A 20,316-nucleotide genomic window follows, 5' to 3' on the forward strand; every position below is an offset into this window, starting at 1 on the left:
CCGCCTCTCTCGGCTTGCCCCTGGCCAATAGGAAGTCGAGGTGCGTGGCTGCTCCGCCTCTTTTGTGCCTACAATTGACCAATGGAGATGCAGGCCGCTTTCTGTCCCGCCCCTTCGCTGTGTCCTGGGCTGTGGGTGGGTGGATCACTGCGCAGGAGGCGCTGGACCGGCGCGTCGCTCTGCGCATGACACTGAGGCTCCTTAGAGCGGCCTCCTCGCACAATCCCGGGTCCGGTCACTAGGTGGCGCTGTGTCCGCGAAGCTCAGGGTGGCTTGCCCGGCTTTGGCCAGGCTTCAGGGAATCCCGCTCAACCCACCTCGGCCCCTGTCCCTCCGGAACCAGGAAGTCAGACGGTGCCTGTGACCTGCCTGGGGTCACTATTACAATTAAGAGTTAATAATGATGAGGGGTTGGAGAGCTGGCTCAGCGGTTAAGAGCTATCAGAGCTATCGCTGCTGCTGTTTCAGGGAATCCATGTTCGGTTCCCAGCACCCATGGCTGGCCCCTCAAAACCATCTCTCTTATGGCCTTGGAGACCTTGGATAACTACAACTAAATACAAATAAATGATGAAAAATACAATTTAAAGCACTTAATAACAAGTCGGTGGATGTTGACCCTGGAAATGACAGATGAATTTAGAGAAAATTCACTGAGATTGGGATCAGGAGGCTTATGTTAATAAGAATAAAGTCTGGATGATGAATTGATGAACTAATGTGAAGAAAGTGAGTGTGTTCATGCATGCCTGTGTACAGATACAGCTGACTCCCATGTCCCCTGGGTCTCCTGGGCTGTTCGGTTTCCCCATTGCCCTGGGTTCAGAAGCAGCCTGAGGTATGAGGGACTAGGTAGGAGACTGTGCATTAGGAACAGAAGAGGCCACCGCTTCTGCCCTCTTTCCTTTCACTGAGGCCTTTAGACTCTGCCACCCAACCCCCAGGTCAGGCTCTGCCAGTCTGCAAGCCACACCCCCTCCTAGATGTTCTGCTTTGAGTGTAGGCCCCGGTGCTAGGGACTAGAAGACAGAGCATTTCTGCTAATCAGGAATGAAGGAAGGGGCTGAGTGGGCCAGGAGGCCTGTGTGGTTTGTCCAGAAGCTTACAGCATGGCCTCCTGCTGCTGGGAGCTATAGTTTCTAATCAAAATAGTCTTGTTCTCCTTGGCCCTTCAGGTGGGCTGAAGTCCTTGGATCATAACATAGGAAGGAATCCCTTCCTTGCTCCTGAGGCCAGTGGGTCCCAGACAAAGCTGGGAAGTGGTGGGAGCCAGGGGCCACTGGGAGATGGCATCAGAGCCCCAGACCACCCTGAGTGGCCCTGGGAGGTAGAAAGGAAGGGGCTGGAGGGCTCCCTAAACCGCCTTTTGTTTTAGCCAGAATCTTTCTTCCTGCTTGTAATAAAGCTTCTGCTTTTGATTTATTTATTTATTATATGAAAGTACACTGTAGCTATCTTCAGACACACCAGAGGGCATCAGATCTCATTATAGATGGTTGTGAGCCACCATGTGGTTGCTGGGAATTGAACTCAGGACCTTTGGAAGAGAAGTCAGTGCTCTTAACCGCTGAGCCATCCCACCAGCCCAAAGCTTCTATTTTTAAGAGTTGGAAAAAAAAAAAAAGGTGGCTTCTGTTTGTTTTGTAGGGAAGGAGGGAACAAAGACAGGGTGTAGGCTGAGAAGAGGAGCAGGTCCTGAGAAGGAAAGAAACTTGGAATGTGGACCTGTTAGGATTGAAATCTTTAAATGGCAACAACAAAAACAAACAAACAAACAAACAACAAATCAACCATGAGCTGGGGTGATGGACTATGCCTGCAATCGCAACTCAGCAAGCTGAAGCAGTAGGATCAGGAGTTAATGCTAACCTGGGTTATGCAGTGAGATCCTGTCTCAAAAAAAAAAAAGTGTATTTCTACAGTCTTCTTCAATAGAGTGTTGCTATGTACCTCAGGCTGGCACATCTATTATGGAGCATTGATCATGGATGTTGGGATCTGACCAGTCCTCAGAACAGAACAGCAATTTCTCTCAACTTCCCCTCGTTTATTTTTTTGAGACTAGGTTTCATCAAGTTCCGGCTATCGGGGAGCTTGCTTTACAGCCAAGGTCAACTTTGAACTAATCCTTCTGCATCCACTTGCCAGGTCCTGAGATTCCAGGTGTGATCAGATATGTCTGGCTCAATCTCCCTCTGTAATTTGAAAGTAACTCAGTCAGCTGATAATTTTCATGTGAAAATGAGTCCTCATATTTCAACAGTCTTTTGAGTTCCCATTTCAAAAACAGTCATGCATTTTTTTTAAAAAAAAATATTGTTTTTTGCATATGCATGCTCTACCTGCATGTACACCTGCATGCCAGCAGAGGGCATCGGATCCCATCACAGATGGTTGTGAGCCACCATGTGGCTGCTGGGGATTGAACTCAGGACCTCTGGAAGAGCTGATAAGTGCTCTCAACCACTGAGCCATCTCTCCAGCCACCCATAATATTTTCTTATACATAAATGTTCAGTTACTTTAGTATTGTTTGTCTACACAGAATTTCATGTAAACCAAGTTAGCCGCAAACTCACTTTGTAATTCAAGCAAACCTTGAACCCCTGATCTTCCTGTCCCTACCTTCCAAATGCTGTGGTTAATTTATTATTCTTTATTTTTTTTTTAAAAATTATTTATTTATTTCATGTGAGTACACTGTCGCTGTCTTCAGACACAGTAGAAGAGGGCATCGGATCGTCATTACAGGTGGTTGTGTGCCACCATGTGGTTGCTGGGAATTGAACTCAGGACCTCTGGAAGAGCAATCAGTGCTCTTAACCGCTGAGCCGTCTCTCCAGCCCTTCTTTATTCTTTCTTTCCTTTCTTTCTTTCTTCCTTTCTTTCTTTCTTCCTTCCTTCCTTTCTTTCTTTCTTTCTTTCTCCCTCTCTCCCTCTCTCTCTCTCTCTCTCTCTCTCTCTCTCTCTCTCTCTCTCTCTCTTTATTTATTTATTTTTGGTAGACCTGGCTGTCCTGGAGCTCACTCTGTAGACCAGGTGGGCCTTGAACTCACAGAGATCTGCTTGTCTCTACCTCCTGAGTGCTAGGATTAAAGGCATGTGCTGCTGCCACCTGGCTTACTTTATTATTCTAAAAAGACTTGCTGCATGTTTAACGAAACACATCAATGAAAGTATACCAACCAGCATGATTAAAAGCACAAAGACTAGATTTGGGGCTGGAGAGATGGCTCAGTGATTGCGAGCACAGCTGCTCTTTTACAGGACTGGGATTTAATTCCAAGCACCTGCTTAGTAGCTGTCAACTGTGTTCAACTATTCAATAGCTCCAGTTCCAGGGGACATAACACTCCCTTTTGGCCCCTGTGAGCACCAAGCACACACGTAGCAGGTTTACATACATAAAGCCAAAACATGCATACCCAGCTAAGCATGGTGGCACATACCTTTAATCCCAGCACCCTGAGCAGAGGCAGGTGGACCTCTGTACTTTTGAGGAGAGCTTTGTCTATATAGTAAATTCCAGCACAGCCAGGGCTACATCAGGGGACCCTATTTAAAAACAAACAAGGAATATTCATACATATCATTTTTATTAAATATTAGAGTTGGTTAAATAGAACTTTCTCTTTTGTTTGGTTTTTACGAGACAGGGTTTCTCTGTGTAGCCCTGGCTGTCCTGGAACTCACTCTGTAGACCAGGCTGGCCTCGAACTCAGAAATCCACCTTGCCTCTGACTCCCAAGTGCTGGGATTAAAGGTGTGCGCCGCCGCCGCCGCCGCCGCCGCCGCCGCCGCCGCCGCCGCCACCACCACCACCGGGCTAGAACTTTCTAATTTAACCAAATAGGATTGGAAGAGCAAAACGCAGGGGTCCATGCCTGCAGTCTCTGCACTCAAAGCCAAGACAACGGCATGGCAAGTTCAATCACAGCCTGATCCATACAATGAAACCCTGTTTCAGAAAGACCTGAAAGGAATGTCAAGATGGCTCAGTGGGCAAAGAACGTACTGTGCAGACCGACAGCAGACTCCATCCCTGGGACCCACACAAAAGCAGGAGATGACTGACACCACATATTTATCCTCTAACCTCTATATGCTTTCTGTCTTAGTTTCATTGCTGTGAAGAGACATCATGACCAAGGCAACTCTTACAAAGGAAAGCATCTAATTGGGGATGGCTTACCGGTTCAGAGATTCAGTCCATTATCATCATGGCGGGAAGCATGGCAGCGTGCAGGCAGACATGGTGCTGGATAAGGAGCTGAGAATTTTACATCTTGATTCCCAGGCAGCAGGAGACTACTTCCTGACTCCAGCTCTTCAGCACGGTGATTTCAGACATGCACCACTGTATCTAGCTTCCATTCTCTGATTGTTTTTCTTGGCGTACGTATGTTTGGGGGTTGTTTGAGTTTGTTTATTGTGGTTTTGGAGAATCAAGCTCAAGGTATTGTACATGCTATGCAGATGCTCTGCTGCTGAACCACACACTTTTTGTGGTAGTTTGCTTATATGATTGTTTATTTCTAGGAGACAGGGTCTTGATGTATAACCCAGGCTGGCTTCAGACTCAGAATAATCTTCCAGCCTCAGTCTTCTGGCCACTGGGATTGCAGGTGCACAGCAGCTTGCCTACTAACATCTAAACCTGTCCCGTTTCCTAGTCACAGTCTTCTTCCAGTGCCCATCCACCCTGTCCTTAAGTTTGTCTAAGACTGTTGAATCCCCAGGGTGTAACATGGTCCCAGAGATGTGATAGATTCTGGTTTGGGATGAATGAATGATCGCAGCACAAACACAGTTGCTGTATCCACCCTCGACTAGCAAAGAGGCCGGATGAGGCCTGGAATAACCAAGGGATAGGACGAAAAGGCTTAGGCAATATTATAGAAATGCATTTAATTCTCATTCTGGAATTGAACAGTTTTGGTCATTTTGCAGTAAAGAAAGAGGGGGGAGGGCTGGAGGGATGGCTCAGTGGTTAAGAGCACTGACTGCTCTTCCAGTGATCCTGAGTTCAATTTCCAGCAACCATATGGTGGCTCACAACCATGTGTAATGGGATCTGATGCCCTCTTCTGGTGTGTCTGAAGACAGCTATAGTGTACTCATACACATAAAATAAATAAATAAATCTTTTTAAAAGTTTAAAAAAAGAAGAAAGAAAGAAAGAAAGGAAGGAAGGAAGGAAGAAAGGAAGAAAGGAAGAAAGAAAGAGAAAGTTGGGTCAGCTGATCAAGGCACAAGGGCTTCCTAGGAATGATTCCCATAGTAAAGTAGAAGTCATCTGGTCAAACACTTTCATTTTATATATGTGAAGATGAAGCCACATAGAGAATAAAGTGATTTACACACACACACACACACACACACACACACACACACACACACACACACTCCCTGTACCATCTCCAATCCTTCAACCCATAGACCTGGAACACCAAATCATTCTGTTCAGATTATACAGACTGGAATCAGGAAATGTGAAATTCCTGTGTTTATTGACCACAAATCCTCTACTCTTCCCTCATCACATTGAGCAGTGTAATCACACACCCTCCCCCAAGAGTCCCAGTTAAAGAAGGTGTGACGAACAAGCAACAGACCACTGCACACAGCACCGAGCTACACACAGGTCTGTGCCCAGCTTCTCTGGGACCTAACAGAGGCCACACTACTTGCCTTGACTCAACTCTTCCCTGACTCCACCCTTGTCTCTACAAGTAAACTAGACACTAAACTCTAGGGTCGGAGTCAGGAGGCTGGGTCAGATTTTATTCCAGCATCCAGCCAATCATGGTCAGGAGAAAGATGGAGATCCAGGCTCCTGGAGGAAAGAAAGAAATGGTTGCAAAATAGTATCAAAAGGACAGGAGAGATGGCGCAGCAGAGGACTTCAGCTTGGCCTCCAGCACCCACATGAGACAGGCCATCACAATCTGTAACTTCTGTCCCAGGGCGATCCGGTCTGGCCTCCCTGGGGGCCAGTGCTCATGTGCACAGGGTACACACACATATATGCATAATTTAAAAGAAAATAAATAGTGCCAGGCAGTGGTGGTGCATTCTTTTAATCCCAGCACTTGGGAGGCAGAAGCAGGCAGATTTCTGAGTTCGAGGCCAACCTGGTCTACAGAATGAGTTCTAGGACAGCCAGGGATATAGAGAAACCCTGTCTTGAAAAAAACAAAAACAAAAACAAAAAAAAAAACCAACAAAATAAAATAAAAAATATATTTAAAAATGGGACTTGAGGAGCTTTCAGAGTCTGGGCAAGTTTTAATCTTTTTTCATTACATTTATTTACTTAGTTAGTGCATGCAAGTCATGGTGTCCATGTGGAGGTCAGAGGACATCTTTTCCTGGTTCTTTCCTACCACACACGGTTCCCAGGAGTAGAACTCATATAATCAAGTTTAGCAGCAACAACCTCTCCCCACTAAGCAACCTCTGTTTGGAGTGTTATTGTGTACATGGTTTTGTTTTGTTTCGTTTCGTTCCTTCTTTTCTTTTGCTTTAAGACACATAGTCCAGGTTGGCTTCGAATTTGTCCTGTAACCAAGGATAGCTTTGAACACTTAACTCTCTTGCTTGTACCTCCCAAGTGCTGGGATTACAGGGTAAACCTCTATATCTGGCTTTTACGTCAAGTAGGGTCTCCTTATCCTGCACAGGCTGCTTCTAAACTTCTGGGCTCCAGCATGCTCCACTGTGCCCTGTGCATTTTAAGCCTTCAACCCCTTACTCTGAGTCCCTTCTGGGTAGGATCAGATTGTGAGGAAGGATAAGGCAAAAGCCTCATCTTAACTCTGCCATGCACTGCTCCAGCTAAGAACTCGGGAGGTTCATCGACATCATGGTCACATAGCTCAGAGAAGAAACCGTATCCAAAATCAGCCCCAGCTTAGAGCCCATAAGAGCTCCTAGAGAACCCAGGTAACACTAGATCTTTCTTTCCTAAAGCAATCCTTTATACGAACCTGCTGAGTTCCTGCTGCCAGAGGCTCTGGACTCTGCAACACACAGAAACAGAGACTGAGTTCAAAGTGCCCCTCACACCCACCCACACCATTCCATCAGGGTGGCATAAAGGATGCTGGGGTTTTTTTTTTTGTTTTTGTTTTTTCTTCTTTTTGAAAGCTGGGACTAAGAAGGGTGAGAGATACTTCTGGATCGATTTACTAAAGGTTTGGGATTTCCCACTGAGGGTTAAAGTACTCTAAAGAAACAAAGACAAAAGAGGGTTCTAGGACAAGAAAAAGGATTGAATAGAGGTTGGCATGAAAGACAACTTGAGAAGGCCGAGTTGATGTGACAGGAAAGGAGATAGAGAGCGTAGAGAGACTGGAGAGATGGCTCAGTGGTTAAGAGTACTGAATGCTCTTTCAGAGGTCCCACAGTTCGATTCCCAGCACCCACATAGTGGCTCACAACTATCTGTGACTCCAATTCCAGGGGAGGGACCGGATGCCCTTTTCTGGTCTATCCATGTACCGCTTATTCGGAGAGGCCCAAACACGATCCACTTGCCACCGCTAGGCTGCATCTGGGTCCCAGTGCGAGCATCCCAGGCTGAATTTCTCCGAAGGGGGTTCTTTCCACTACAAGACTGTGGGTGACAAGACAGCTTTGGGGACTTTCCCCCAGAACCTCAAAGACTCATGCTCCGTTCCCCGACGGCCCAAATAAGTTCACTCTTATCTACAAAACGTAGGTCTTCAAATGCTGGCCTTTAACTCTTCCTAGGAGCCTGGTCCCTAGAACGTGAGGCAAGCACACAATCCCACAACCACCCATGGTTCAGTCCCAGCTGCACTGCTGATCTTCAGAATCCCTACTTACCGGTTGGCATGGGTGTCCCATTCGCTTGTCACAGAGGGTCACTTGGGCATGTAGGTAGAGCATGTCACTATTCAAGAATCGTGAGAGAGTGAAGGCCAGTGTCACATACATGGAGTCCCCATTGCTCAAGTCCTGGAGCATCCGGCTCCGGACTGGGCAGCTGCAAGGAGAAGGCAGGGCATTCATCCTTGGGACCCAGGCTTGGGGACCGATGTGTGGGCACACAAAATTTGATTTCTACCACTTTAACTTGTCCTGTGTAATAATGGGTATTGGATCTCTAGCTGAGAACTAACTTTACATGGATTATTTAAGTTATTAGTTTATTTAATTCCCCACATCAATATTCTGAGGAAGACCATACTTTTGACCTCTCCCAATTTTTAAAGATTTATTTATTTTATTTTATATCTGTCAGTGTTTGCCTGTAGTGTGTTTGTGCACCACGGGAGTACAGTACCCACAGACGTCAGAAAAGGCTGTCCTGTCATCTGGAACAGGAGTCATAGATGATTGAGGACAACTGTGTAGGTGCTGAGGTCCTAAGCCAAGTCCTGTGCGAGAGCAGCAGGTGCTTTGAACTGCCAAGCCCTCTCTCCAGCCCCTGCTCTTTCCTTTTTAAACAGGGAGGAAACTGACATATGGAGATGTTAGGTCGGTCTTCAAGGTAGGGCCCGAGTGCTGTTCTAGCAGGCTGCTGGTCCTAAGTAGGAACTGCAGAACCTTGGGAATACAGAAAAAGCTAACTGAATACTAGGACAAATTCAGCAGTGTGTTTTGGGACCAATCTGAGTGTAAGCAGTCCTTCATCAGACTCTCTGCTCTCTTGTCCTGTAGAGGAAACAATCCTTCGTGGGTTTGTTTTGTGATCTGTAAATGGATGAGTAACCTACTATGCTTCTATGAAGTCTATTGTCAACATGAATAAAACGTGATAGAAAAAGATGGAGGTATTCATTCTCTTGCTAATTTTGTGTCAAGATCTCATGTAACCCAGACTAGCCTGGAATTTACCATGTAGCTGAAGCTAGCCTTTAATCCCTCTTCCATCTGAGAACTTGGTTTACAGGCATGCACCACCACGCCCAACTTTTGAAACAATAATAATAGTAACAAGTATAAGTACTATTATTATTATTATTTTAAAGATTTATTTATTATGTATACAGTGTTCTGCCTGCATGTATGCCTGCAGGCCAGAAAAGGGCATCAGATCCCATTACAGATGGTTGGGAGCCACTATGTGGTTGCTGGGATTTGAACTCAGGACCTCTGGAAGAGCAGTCAGTGCTCTCAACCTCTGAGCCATCTCTCCAGTCCCCAATAATTATCATTTTTAAAATAGGGTCTTGCTGCCTCACTTGGCTAGCCTGGTATGCTAGGTAATTCCTCTGCCTCAGCCTCCCAAGTGCTTGGATTTGGGACCTAGGCTATTACACCTAGCTAAGCCACCCAACTCTCAACACGTAGCAAAGCGAGCCACCTACCAACACCTGAGCTGAGCCTTGGTTTCTCCTTGAGTAAGATGGGAATCAAAATATAACTATGTCATAGTGTGTAAGATTTCAATTAACTGATATATGTGCAGTGACTCAAACTATGCCTGGCATGGGACAAATGCTATGTCAATATTAACTCTCTGCTATTAAATGTAATGTACTTCATAATAACAGCGTATGGCACTCTGAAATGTTAGCATTATTATTTTTGTTTTGCTTTGTTTTCTAGACATGGTTTCTCTGTATAGCCCTGGCTGTCCTGGAACTCACTCTGTAGACCAGGCTGGCCTCGGATTCAGAAATCCACCTGCCTCTGCCTCCCAAGTGCTGGGATTAAAGGCATGTGCCACCACTGCCCAGCTGTTAGCATTATTTATTATCTCATCACTCAAGGCCCTCAGTAACTAGGGAAGGTGAGAAGGCTAGAAGAAATGAATGTCATCTATTGGCTGTGAGATCTTGAGCAAGTTTTACTTTTCCCAAGCCTCAGTTTACTCATTTGTAAAATGAGACTGGATGTATTCACTCAGCAAACTTCACCAGCCCTTTATTTCCTCCCCCTGTTTGTTTGCCAGGGTGTTGAGGAATCTTAAAGAACTTGAAAGGGTGAGCCTTTTCAGCAGTAAGCCCCCAACACATCAATTATGTCAGGAGAATAAAAAGTTACTTTTAGCCCTGGAATACAGAAAAGGAGCCTAGGGTCCAAAAGTGCCTGAGTCAAGCACAGCCCAAGACCTGGGGCCTGGTGGACTCTTACCTCTCCTTCACAAAATGATAGGTGGCCTTAGCCTCTTTGTTGGAGACGTTGGTACTTGCAAAGATCTCATTAGCCACCAGGGCAAACCGGTCAGCGTCATCGTTGGTGGACTTGAGGACCACATAGAGAGCCATGCCGACAGGAGCTGTACTGTTCTTAAGTGGAACGGAGAGTTTGGAGTCTGTGAAGATGCTCAGGGTGATGATGATCTCCCCAGTGTTTGGAACATGGTTGGAGCTGTATCCAGAGAGGAACGAGAGTGAGCCCCTCAACCATGAAACCTCAGAGAGAAGAAAGAGGCATATTCACCTTCTGACTTACTCTCAAGGTCACTGAGTGCTAGAAGCCAAGGACAATAAGGACCAGGACAGCAGGAGGTGATGTGTATTACCGGACAGCAGTAGGACTTGAGATCAAGCCCCATAACCCATGTTAAAAAGCCCAGGCACGCCAAGCAGCAGTGGCACACACCTTTGATCCCAGTGCTCAGGAGGTAGAAGCAGGCAGTCTCTCTGAGTTCGAGGCCAGCCTGGTCTACAAAGAAAGTTCCAGGATGGCCAGGGCCATTACACAGAGAAACCCTGTCTCAAAAAACAAAACAAACAAAATTCCAAAACTGAATTTAAAAATAAACAAATTATATGTAGCACATTCTTTTAATCCCAACACTCAGAGGGCAGAGGCAGGCAGATCTCCGTCAGTTCAAGGTCAGCCTGGTCTACACAGTGAGTTCCAGGACAGCCAAGGTTATGTAAAGAGACCCTGACTCAAAAAAAAAAAAAGATAAATAAATACATAAACAAATAAATACGTTGGAGCATGATTAAGGAATGCTAGAGATTGTCCTCTGGCCTGCATACACATGCACACGAACACATATGTACATGAACTAGCACACACTGCACAAACATCTACTAAGAGAAAGAAAAAGATGGGTCAGCAGGTCAGTGGGTAGAGGCTCCTGGTGCCATACCTGACCTGAGGAAAGCGATAACAGATTTGTGGATGTCACACACACACACATACACACACACTCAGGGTAAATAAATATAAAAGAAATAAGCAATGGCCAGGAGACGGGACAACCTTTTAACCTTCCCTATGGACCACCTAAAGAGATGAAGTGCTATATCATAGGTCCCCAGACATTGGTAGCTATCTATCTCCATGGTGATTTATATAGGCATGTATGTCATACCGCATCCCTTCTTAGAAGCAGTCTCTTTCTGTGTAAGAGGTGCTTACATATGGTGGATGAGCATGCAGGCCCATTTCCTGAGGAAGTTGCACCTCTGGCCTGGATTAGAGATAGCAATGAGAACTCAGGGTGGCCTAGGGCCCAGCTGCAGAGACAGCTGACTGGGCGTCACTCACGGAATGGAAACCTCCTGATAGGAGACAGGCTTGCTGACGTTCACGACCAGTGGATAGGTACAGCTGAAGTGGAGCACTCTGAAGTCAGTTTTGCTGGAGTCCGGGAGATCCTGTTCAAGGTGCACATCCAAAGAGTGCAGAGCATGGCTACTGTTGGTCTAGAAAAGACAGGTAGGTGAGCAGCTATTACCCACAAGTCTCTGGGGTGAACACCTTCACACATCCTCTCTAGCTACAGGATGTTTGTTAAAAATAAAATCAATCACTGAACTCTTTGAGCCTGGACCTGTAGCTTGAACACAGTTCTCTGTTATCAACCCTATTTTAGGAATGAGTAAAATAAAGTCTCAGAAAGGTTAAGAGAAGCACAAAGCAAGCAGCAGAACCTAAGCCCAGCGTCACACTGGCTCTGGGCCCATCACTTTACATCCCCACGACATGGATCCTAAGTTTCTTCTCTTGAAACAGAGTCACACAGAGCTCAGGCTAGCCTTAGTGACTATGTAGTTAAGGATGGTTTTGAATCCCTGACCCACCTGGTTCCACCCTCCAGTGCCACAATGCCCAATCCATATAGTGGTGGGGATTGAACCAAGAGTTGCCAAAAGAGGTTCTTATCCTGTGGTTCTTAAATGTCAATGCTTATTTTGATCTTACCTTGTTTTCGAGACAGGGCATCATGTAGCCCAAATTAGTCTCCAACCAAATAGCCAAGGATGGCCTTGAACCCTCTCCTGCCTCCACTTCCCAAGTGCTGAGCTTATTAGCACACACCACAAGATCTGGGTTATTTTATTGTTATTTTTGTGGTGGTGGTGGTTGTCTTGAGAGAGAGCTTTTAGAGGCTTATTTTAACAATCATGTACATAGGTGTATCTCTCTATGGCTTTGTGCACGACAGTGCAGGTGTCTAAAGAGGACGTCAGATCGTCTGGATCGGGATTGGAAGCAATTGTGAGCTGCTGGTGCTGGGAGAACTTGGGCCCTCTGCGATATGAACTCTTAACTGCTGAGTCGCTTCTCCATTCCAGGGAGAGTGTCTTGCTCTATAGCCCAGGCTGTCCAGAGCCCTGCAATCCTCCTGTTTCAGCTTCCTGAATTCTGGGATTATAGGTCTCAATTTGCATTTTAGAATCTCTTGGGGGAAAAATAGGACCACTGTGCAGTTAAGAATTCTAAGTTTGGCTGGGCAGTGGTGGCTCATGCCTTTAATCCCAGCACTTGGGAGGCAGAGGCAGGTGGATTTCTGAGTTCGAGGCCAGCCTGGTCTACAGAGTAAGTTCTAGAACAGCCAGGACTACAGAGAAACCCTGTCTCAAAAACAAAACAAAACAAAACAAAAAAACCAAAACCAAACAAACAAAAAATGAATTCTAATTCTGAGCTAGGTGTGGTAGGTACATCTTTAATCCCAGCAATGGGAGGTAGAGGCAGATGGACCTTGGTGAATTTCAGGTCAGCCTGCTCTACATAGTGAGTTCCACACCAGCCAAGGCTAAATAGTGAGAAAGTGTCTCAAAACAAATAAATAAATTTTAGAGAAGAATTTCAGCTCCTAGGGTTGGGGAATGTATCTTAGTTGTAGAGTATTTGTCTGGGACACATTGAGTCTCTGGCACTGAAAACAATCAATCAAACAAACAAACAAACCCCCAACAACAACAACAACAACAAAATCAGAAGAGGAAAGAGGGAGTGAACTGAGTTCTGATGACGAGACCGGGGTTTTAGGGGCACTGTTGTTGTTTGGGGGCATTCTATTATTAATGTGAGTTATATTTTGTTTACAAAACTAATCTCTGTGAGCTGGTGCAAGCATGTGCCCAAGACTCAGGAGGTTGATGCAGGAGGATTACCTCAAGTTCAAACTGCAATTTGAGAAAATCCCTTAAGTTCTTTGAGCCATTGATTACTCGTCTATAGTGAAAGTCTCTCAGGATTAGAACCATTAAAACTTATTTGATAGACCTGGCGGTTGGTCGGAAATCAATAAATAACTGCTTGTAGTTAACTATTTTAAAGTGTTTCATGGCTGACAGTTTGGGAACCAATCAATACCCCAATTCAGCAAACACAGCACGTATAAAGGAATGCCGAGTCTGGAGATGTTCTTTTTTCTTCATCTGGAATGGTCTGATGGCAAAGATTTGAGTCGACCAAAGTCAAGAGTTACCCAACCTCTCCTTTCCCAGGCCCACCCCATGGCTTTCCCAGCCCCTCCCCCAGCTTTCCCAGCCCCACCCACAACGTTCTCCTTCCTCTCAAATCCCCTTCAGCTTACAGAGATGTGGAGTCCGCAGGTTCCCTCCTTCTTCTCCAACTGAAAGACCTGAACCCGATGACCTTCTTCTGTCGTATTGATACTGAAACACTTCTCGAAGGTATCTTGCTTCAGGACCCAGTGTTGAGTCTTCAGGAAGCAGCTCCTGAGAGACACCTCAATATCCTGTGGCCTGCAGCGCAGGGTGGCTATCTCTCTAGATAGTTCTGCAGAGGAACAAGAGCCAGAGGTGGCATCTCCTGAGGATCTTGGGAGGAGGCCATCAGAAGGAGTAGGTAAAGGTTTACCATGGAGATCTGAATTCAAATCTCAGAGCCCACATAAAGTAGAAAGAGAAAACTGACTTCACAAAGTTGTCCTCTGACCTCCATATGTACACCATGACATGTGTGCCCCCTAACACACACACACACACACACACACACACACACACACACACACACACACCATGTACCACACAAACACACCAATAATTATTAAAATTGTAAACATATCTGGGTATAGTAGTACATATCTTTAAACCCAGCAATCAGGAGACAGAGGCAGGCAGATTTCTGTGAATTTGAGGATAGCCAGGTCTACAGAGCAAGTTCCAGGATAGCCAGGGCTATACCAAAAAACCTGTCTTGAAACACCAGGAAAAATTAAGTATATTTAAATACAGATTCGTACACATGTGCATCCCAAGAACCATCTCTTGAACTATGGGATTCTGATTCCTGCTCTCACAGGTCCTTTTTTCCAAGAATTACCACCAGGGCCTCAAAGCTAATGTGGGGGATGGCAATGCAGCTTCATTGGCCCATTTGCTTGCCTGCCATAATTTGATACCCAATGCCACATAGATAGGGTATGATGGCATATGCCTGTAAACCCAGACTTTAGGAGGCAGGAGCATTAGGTCATCTTCAGTGACCAGGCCAGTTCTGGACAAGGAGACCCTGACTCATCAACAAAGCTTGGGAGATAAGGTCCCCCGTCTTGAGCCAGGTAGGCTGAGAGTTGGACCAGTGGACGGAGGAACAGAACAAGCAGAGCTCAAGTGGAGCTGGAGAGATACGAGTTAAGAAAGTAGGTGGTTCCTGCTACACTCCAATTTCAGTTTTAAGTCTCCAGGGAACCTGGGAGTGTGGAGCATGGCCTGGACCTCAATGAAATAGTTACACTTTACCTCAATGGAATGCAACTGTCAAAGAATGGTTTGGGGAGATTAATTTGTTTATTCTTCAATTCCGCAATGCTAAGTAGGAAGCTAGACTCCCTCTCTCTCTCTCTCTCTCTCTCTCTCTCTCTCTCTCTCTCTCTCTCTCTCTCTCTCTCTCTGTGTGTGTGTACAATCATGCCACACACACACCTGTAACCCCCATCAGTATCTGGGTGGCAGCTCAGGTCCCAGGAGCTCGGGCAGGGGAGAGTATCTCATCTGCGCAGCCGCCTACCCTCTTATGAGACATCACTCCTGGTGGATTCATTCATTTCATGCTAATGCCTTACCAACCTTTGGTCAGAGTTCCTCTGGGCCTTCTTAGACTTCCATGACCTTTCTAGCCCCAGCCATTTTTCTGGTTTAGTTACATGAGTTATTCATGTTACTCCATGTTATCCATATGCATAAAATTAAAATAAAGGAGAAACTTTAAGAGGAGGAGAAGGAGGAGGAGGAGGAGGAGAAGGAAGAGGAGGAGGAGGAGGAGGAGGAGGAACAGCAGCAGCAGCAGCAGCAGACAATGACCACTCCCTGGGAGGGATTATACATACTTACCCAAGTGGGAATAGTAGCTGTCATTGCATGCACAACCTCCGGTACTGGCCTGATATTCATCCAAAGCACAGGCACCACCTCCCAGACCACTGCTCTGACTAGAGCTGGGGGGTGCTTTACTGGTCCCAGTCATAGTGGAGGATTTGGTTGTCTCCGAGGAGCTAGGAGGAAGGGCTGTAGAATGATCAGATGATTGGGTTGTACTCGGGCTGACGCTCGCATCCGTCTGTGCTGGCTGGGAAGGTGTCTCTGTGACTGTGCTGTGGGTGTCGGGTGGCTTACTTGCCACTGTGGAGCTTGTCGCTGGGGTTGGGGATACAGTTGTAGTGTCTCTTTCCTGAGTCTCAGATGTGGCTGTGCTAAGCACAGTGGTCCTCAGGTTAGCTGTGGTTGGTGATGAGGTATCCCCAGTTGACATGATCGTCGTGGGTAAAGGTTTATTTGTGTCGATGACTTTGTCTGGTGTTGATGAGGGTGGAGTTAGAGTTAACTTGTCAGGCATGTTGGGTGTCCCAGTTCCAGATGACAAGATGGCATCGTCTGGTGTGCTTGATGCCGTTGAAGGTGTCATTGTTGAAGGTATTGTCATTGTTGAATGTGTTGTCATTGTTGAATGTGTTGTCGTTGTTGAATGTGTTGTTGTTGTTGAAGGTGTCATCATGGTCTTGTCTGCCTCCCCTGGGATTGGGGACACTGATGATCTCATTCCAGTGGTGATGGGACTTGATGGTGATAGTGTTGTGATTTCAGTTATGCTGACACTTGAGTCGGTCTGTGCTGGCTGGGAAGGAGTCTCTGTGACTGTGCTGCGGGTGTCGGGTGGCTTACTTGCCACTGTGGGGCTTGTCGCTGGGGTTGGGGGTACAGTTGTAGTGTCTCTTTCTTGAGTCTCAGATGTGGCTGTGCTAAGCACAGTGGTCCTCAGGTTAGCTGTGGTTGGTGATGAGGTATCGCCAGTTGACATGATCGTCGTGGGTAAAGGTTTATTTGTGTCGATGACTTTGTCTGGTGTTGATGAGGGTGGAGTTAGAGTTAACTTGTCAGGCATGTTGGGTGTCCCAGTTCCAGATGACAAGATGTCATCATCTGGTGTGCTTGATGCCGTTGAAGGTGTCATTGTTGAAGGTATTGTCATTGTTGAATGTGTTGTCATTGTTGAATGTGTTGTCATTGTTGAATGTGTTGTCGTTGCTGAAGGTGTTGTTGTTGTTGTTGAAGGTGTTGTCGTTGTTGAATGTGTTGTTGTTGTTGAAGGTGTCGTCATGGTCTTGTCTGCCTCCCCTGAGATTGGGGACACTGATGATCTCATTCCAGTGGTGATGGGACTTGATGGTGACAGTGTTGTGACTTCAGTTATGCTGACACTTGAGTCGGTCTGTGCTGGCTGGGAAGGAGTCTCTGTGACTGTGCTGTGGGTGTCGGGTGGCTTACTTGCCACTGTGGGGCTTGTCGCTGGGGTTGGGGATACAGTTGTAGTGTCTCTTTCCTGAGTCTCAGATGTGGCTGTGCTAAGCACAGTGGTCCTCAGATTAGCTGTGGCTGGTGACCAGGTATCGCCAGTTGACATGATCGTCGTGGGTAAAGGTTTATTTGTGTCAAGGACTTTGTCCGGTGTTGATGAAGGTGGAGTTTGATTTGGTTGTGAGATCTCAGCTGAAGTGGTTTTGGATGACTTTACCGGCTCCTTTGTTGTAGAGGTCACTGTGGGATCTAACAGTGACATACTGTTGGTGACTATTGAGGCCGTCTGCTCCGTGGGCCCTGTTTCGCTATGGCTTTGAGGTGATGTTGGAAGAGTAGCTGATGTCATCTGTCCCTGGGACTTAGAGGTGGGTGTCTTGTTCACTGGTGAGCTGTTGAGTTCCTTTGTGGAGATGTGGCCATTGGTTCGCTGAGGCACAACTGAACTCGTGGACGAGCAGGAGAGATTCTCGTTAAGCATGGATTCTTTTGGGGAGGGCAGGTCTGAGGCAACCCCCCAGACTAAAACACTGCCTGCAAAAACAGGAACAGCAAGGAAAATAAATACACTGGCCTACTGCTCTTACCACTTCCCAGGGGCTTGGACTCCAAGCTCCCAACCAGGAGTTCCAATAAAAAATAATAGCAGCAGTGAGTCTATATTGTGAGTCACGCTCATTATGTGCCAGCTCTACCCTGATCGATTTCAGAGACTGGCTGGACAACCTTCTACGGCATGCTCCTAACTGCATTCTAAACACTCACCTCATAGCCCTGCAGACACGTAGCTCTCACTGGTCAAAGAGTGCTTTAGCAGCAGCGGCAGCAGTGGATAGACACCATTACAGAAAGCCACAACTGGTCAAAACTCAGAGAACTGATCTTGGAGTACCCAGCCCCAACATATGGGTCTCAAACGCATCCCTTCACCTAAAGGCTGGGGCAGGGGCAGTGGGGTGCTGGAAAGACTGTAAGAGCTAGAGGACCAAGGTGGTTACTTAGAAATAGTACCTTCTTAAAAAAAAAAAAAAAAAGGAGAGGGTGAGGTGAAACTTTGTATTAAATTCTCCTTTTTATTTATTTATTTATTTGTTTATTTATTTATTTAATGTGTATGAGTGCTCTATCTGCATGTATGCCTCCATGCCAGAAGAGGGCATCGGATTCCATTACAGATGATTGTGAGCCTCCATGTGCTTGCTGGGATTTGAACTTAGTACCTCTGGAAAAGCAGCCAGTGCTAAACCATCTCTCCAGTGAAAATTCCCAACTAACTAATAAAACTATTAACTTTTCAAATGCTTCATGCCAGAAAAGAGACAGTGTGTAACCCTGTAGGCAAAGGTGTCTCATTCAAATTAACATCCGCTCTAGGAGTCTTGAGAATCTAGATAAGAAAAAAAAAACAAACCCCAAAACTGAAACCCTGTTGTGCTTTATGTTTGCGGTGCTGGGGATTCAAAGCAAGGCCTGATAAGCGCCAGGCAAGTGTTCCTTTTTATTGGTTGAGACAGGGTCTCACTAGGAAGCCCCATGCTATCACCTAAACTGGCTTGGGAACTGTGGCCATCCTCCTGCCTCTGTCTCCCAAATTTTGCAATTATAAGTACTTGGAACCATGCCCACTTTCTTTGGTTGTGGGTCTCGTAGCTTGGACTAGCATCTAACTTTCCATACATAACCAAGGATGACCTTGAACTTTTGGGTCCTCTAGCCTCTGCTTTCTTATTTCGGGGATTGCCAGTGTAAGCCAGTCACTCATCTTGCTTTATATTTTTTTTCTAATTGTTTTTTTAAATGGATTTGTGTGTATGTATGCCTATGTGTGTGTGGGGGAAGGGGGTGTGGGATTTGTGTGTATGTTGTGTATGTCTATGTGTGTGTGGGGGGAGGGGGTGTGGGTAGGTGTCCCCTTGCACATGTGCCATAATGGGCCTGTGGAGGTCAGAGGACAACTTGCAGGGGTTGGTCTTTCCCTTCTCCCAGGTAGACATGGGTTCTTGGGATTGAACTCAGGTAATCAGGCTTGGCAGCAAGGGACTGTATTCACTAAATCATGTCACGAGCTTCTACTTTGTATATAGTTACTTATGTATTATTTAAGACAGGGTCTCTATGTATCCTTGGCTGACCTCCAAGTCTCTATGTAGACCAGTCTCTATAGAGACCAAAGTCTCTATGAGCCTTGGAGTCACAAGATCTGCCCGCCTCTGCCTCCTGAGTGCTGGGATTAAAGGCGTGCTCCCTCACCCCTAGGAATTGAAGCTACAGACAGTTGTGAGCCATTGTGTGGGTGCTAGGAACCAAATCCAGGTCTTCTGCAAGAGCAGGAAGTGCTCTTAATGAACTGTCTCTTCAGTCCTATGTTTTTTGTTTTGTTTGGGATTTATTTGTTTAATGTGGATGAGTGTTTTGCTTGCATGTATGTATGTGTAACATATGTGTGCCTTGTGCCCTTAGAGGTCAGAAGAGGGTGTCAGCTCTCCTGGGACTAGAGTTACAGGTGGATGTGGGTGCTGTACACCAAAACAGACATTTTGGAAGAAGAGCCCATGCTCCTAACTACTGAGCCATCTCACCAGCCTTGCTGGGTGTTTTGTTTTGTTTTGTTTTTCTGTTTTTTCAAGACAAGTTTCTCTGTGTAGCCTTGACTATCCTGGAACAAACTCTGTAGACCAGGCTGCCCTCGAACTCAGAAATCTGCCTGCCTCTGCCTCCCAAGGGCTGGGATTAAAGGCATGCGCTACCATTGCCCAGCCTTGCTACGGTTTTTTGATTGTTTGGTTTTGGGTTTTGTTTGTTTCATGCATTTAAACATTCTCCTGCATGTAAATCTATGCAACACCTGCATGTCTGGAAGACACGGAGACCAGAAGAGGGTGTGAATCACCTGAAATGAAGTTACAGATGTTTGTGAGCCACATGAGGCAGAGGCAGAGGCAGGAGGATCTCTGTGAGTTCAAGACCAGCTTAGTCTACAGAGTGACCATGTCTCAAATAAATAAATCAAAAAAAAAAAAATTAAAGCAGGGTCAGTAAGATGGTTTATCAGGTAAAGATGCCACACAGAGCTGACCCCAAATCTTACAGTTAAAGAGAACTCACTCCTGAGGTTCATCATCTGACTTCTAACTGTACCATAGTGTATTCCCACCCCCCCCACAAACACACATACATTGATAATCATAATAAATTTGTTTGAAAAAAATTAGTGGTCAAGGATGAGCTTGACATCTTTTACTCTCATTTGTCTAGAGCACCAGAATTGTTCCAGTGTTTGCTCACTAGCTGCGGTAAGGTTTATTATTCCTACCCACCAGATAATGAAACT

The 20,316-nt window shown here is 46.0% G+C and overlaps 1 protein-coding gene across 1 annotated transcript; it reads right to left on the reverse strand.

Moving 5' to 3' along the window:
- Window positions 1–5,783: 5,783 nt before the first annotated feature.
- Window positions 5,784–16,641, reverse strand: LOC116095784 (mucin-2-like). The gene is made up of 8 exons (XM_031377034.1): window positions 15,525–16,641; window positions 13,763–13,968; window positions 11,482–11,639; window positions 10,108–10,344; window positions 7,852–8,011; window positions 7,504–7,618; window positions 6,990–7,022; window positions 5,784–5,836 (listed from the first exon to the last, which is right to left on the reverse strand). The coding sequence occupies exons 1-8, from the start codon at window positions 16,639–16,641 to the stop codon at window positions 5,784–5,786; spliced, it is 2,079 nt and encodes a 692-aa protein (XP_031232894.1).
- Between the last annotated feature and the right edge of the window lie 3,675 nt (window positions 16,642–20,316).

This window comes from Mastomys coucha, unplaced genomic scaffold (assembly GCF_008632895.1).
Source record: "Mastomys coucha isolate ucsf_1 unplaced genomic scaffold, UCSF_Mcou_1 pScaffold18, whole genome shotgun sequence".
In the NCBI taxonomy this organism is placed as follows: domain Eukaryota; kingdom Metazoa; phylum Chordata; class Mammalia; order Rodentia; family Muridae; genus Mastomys; species Mastomys coucha.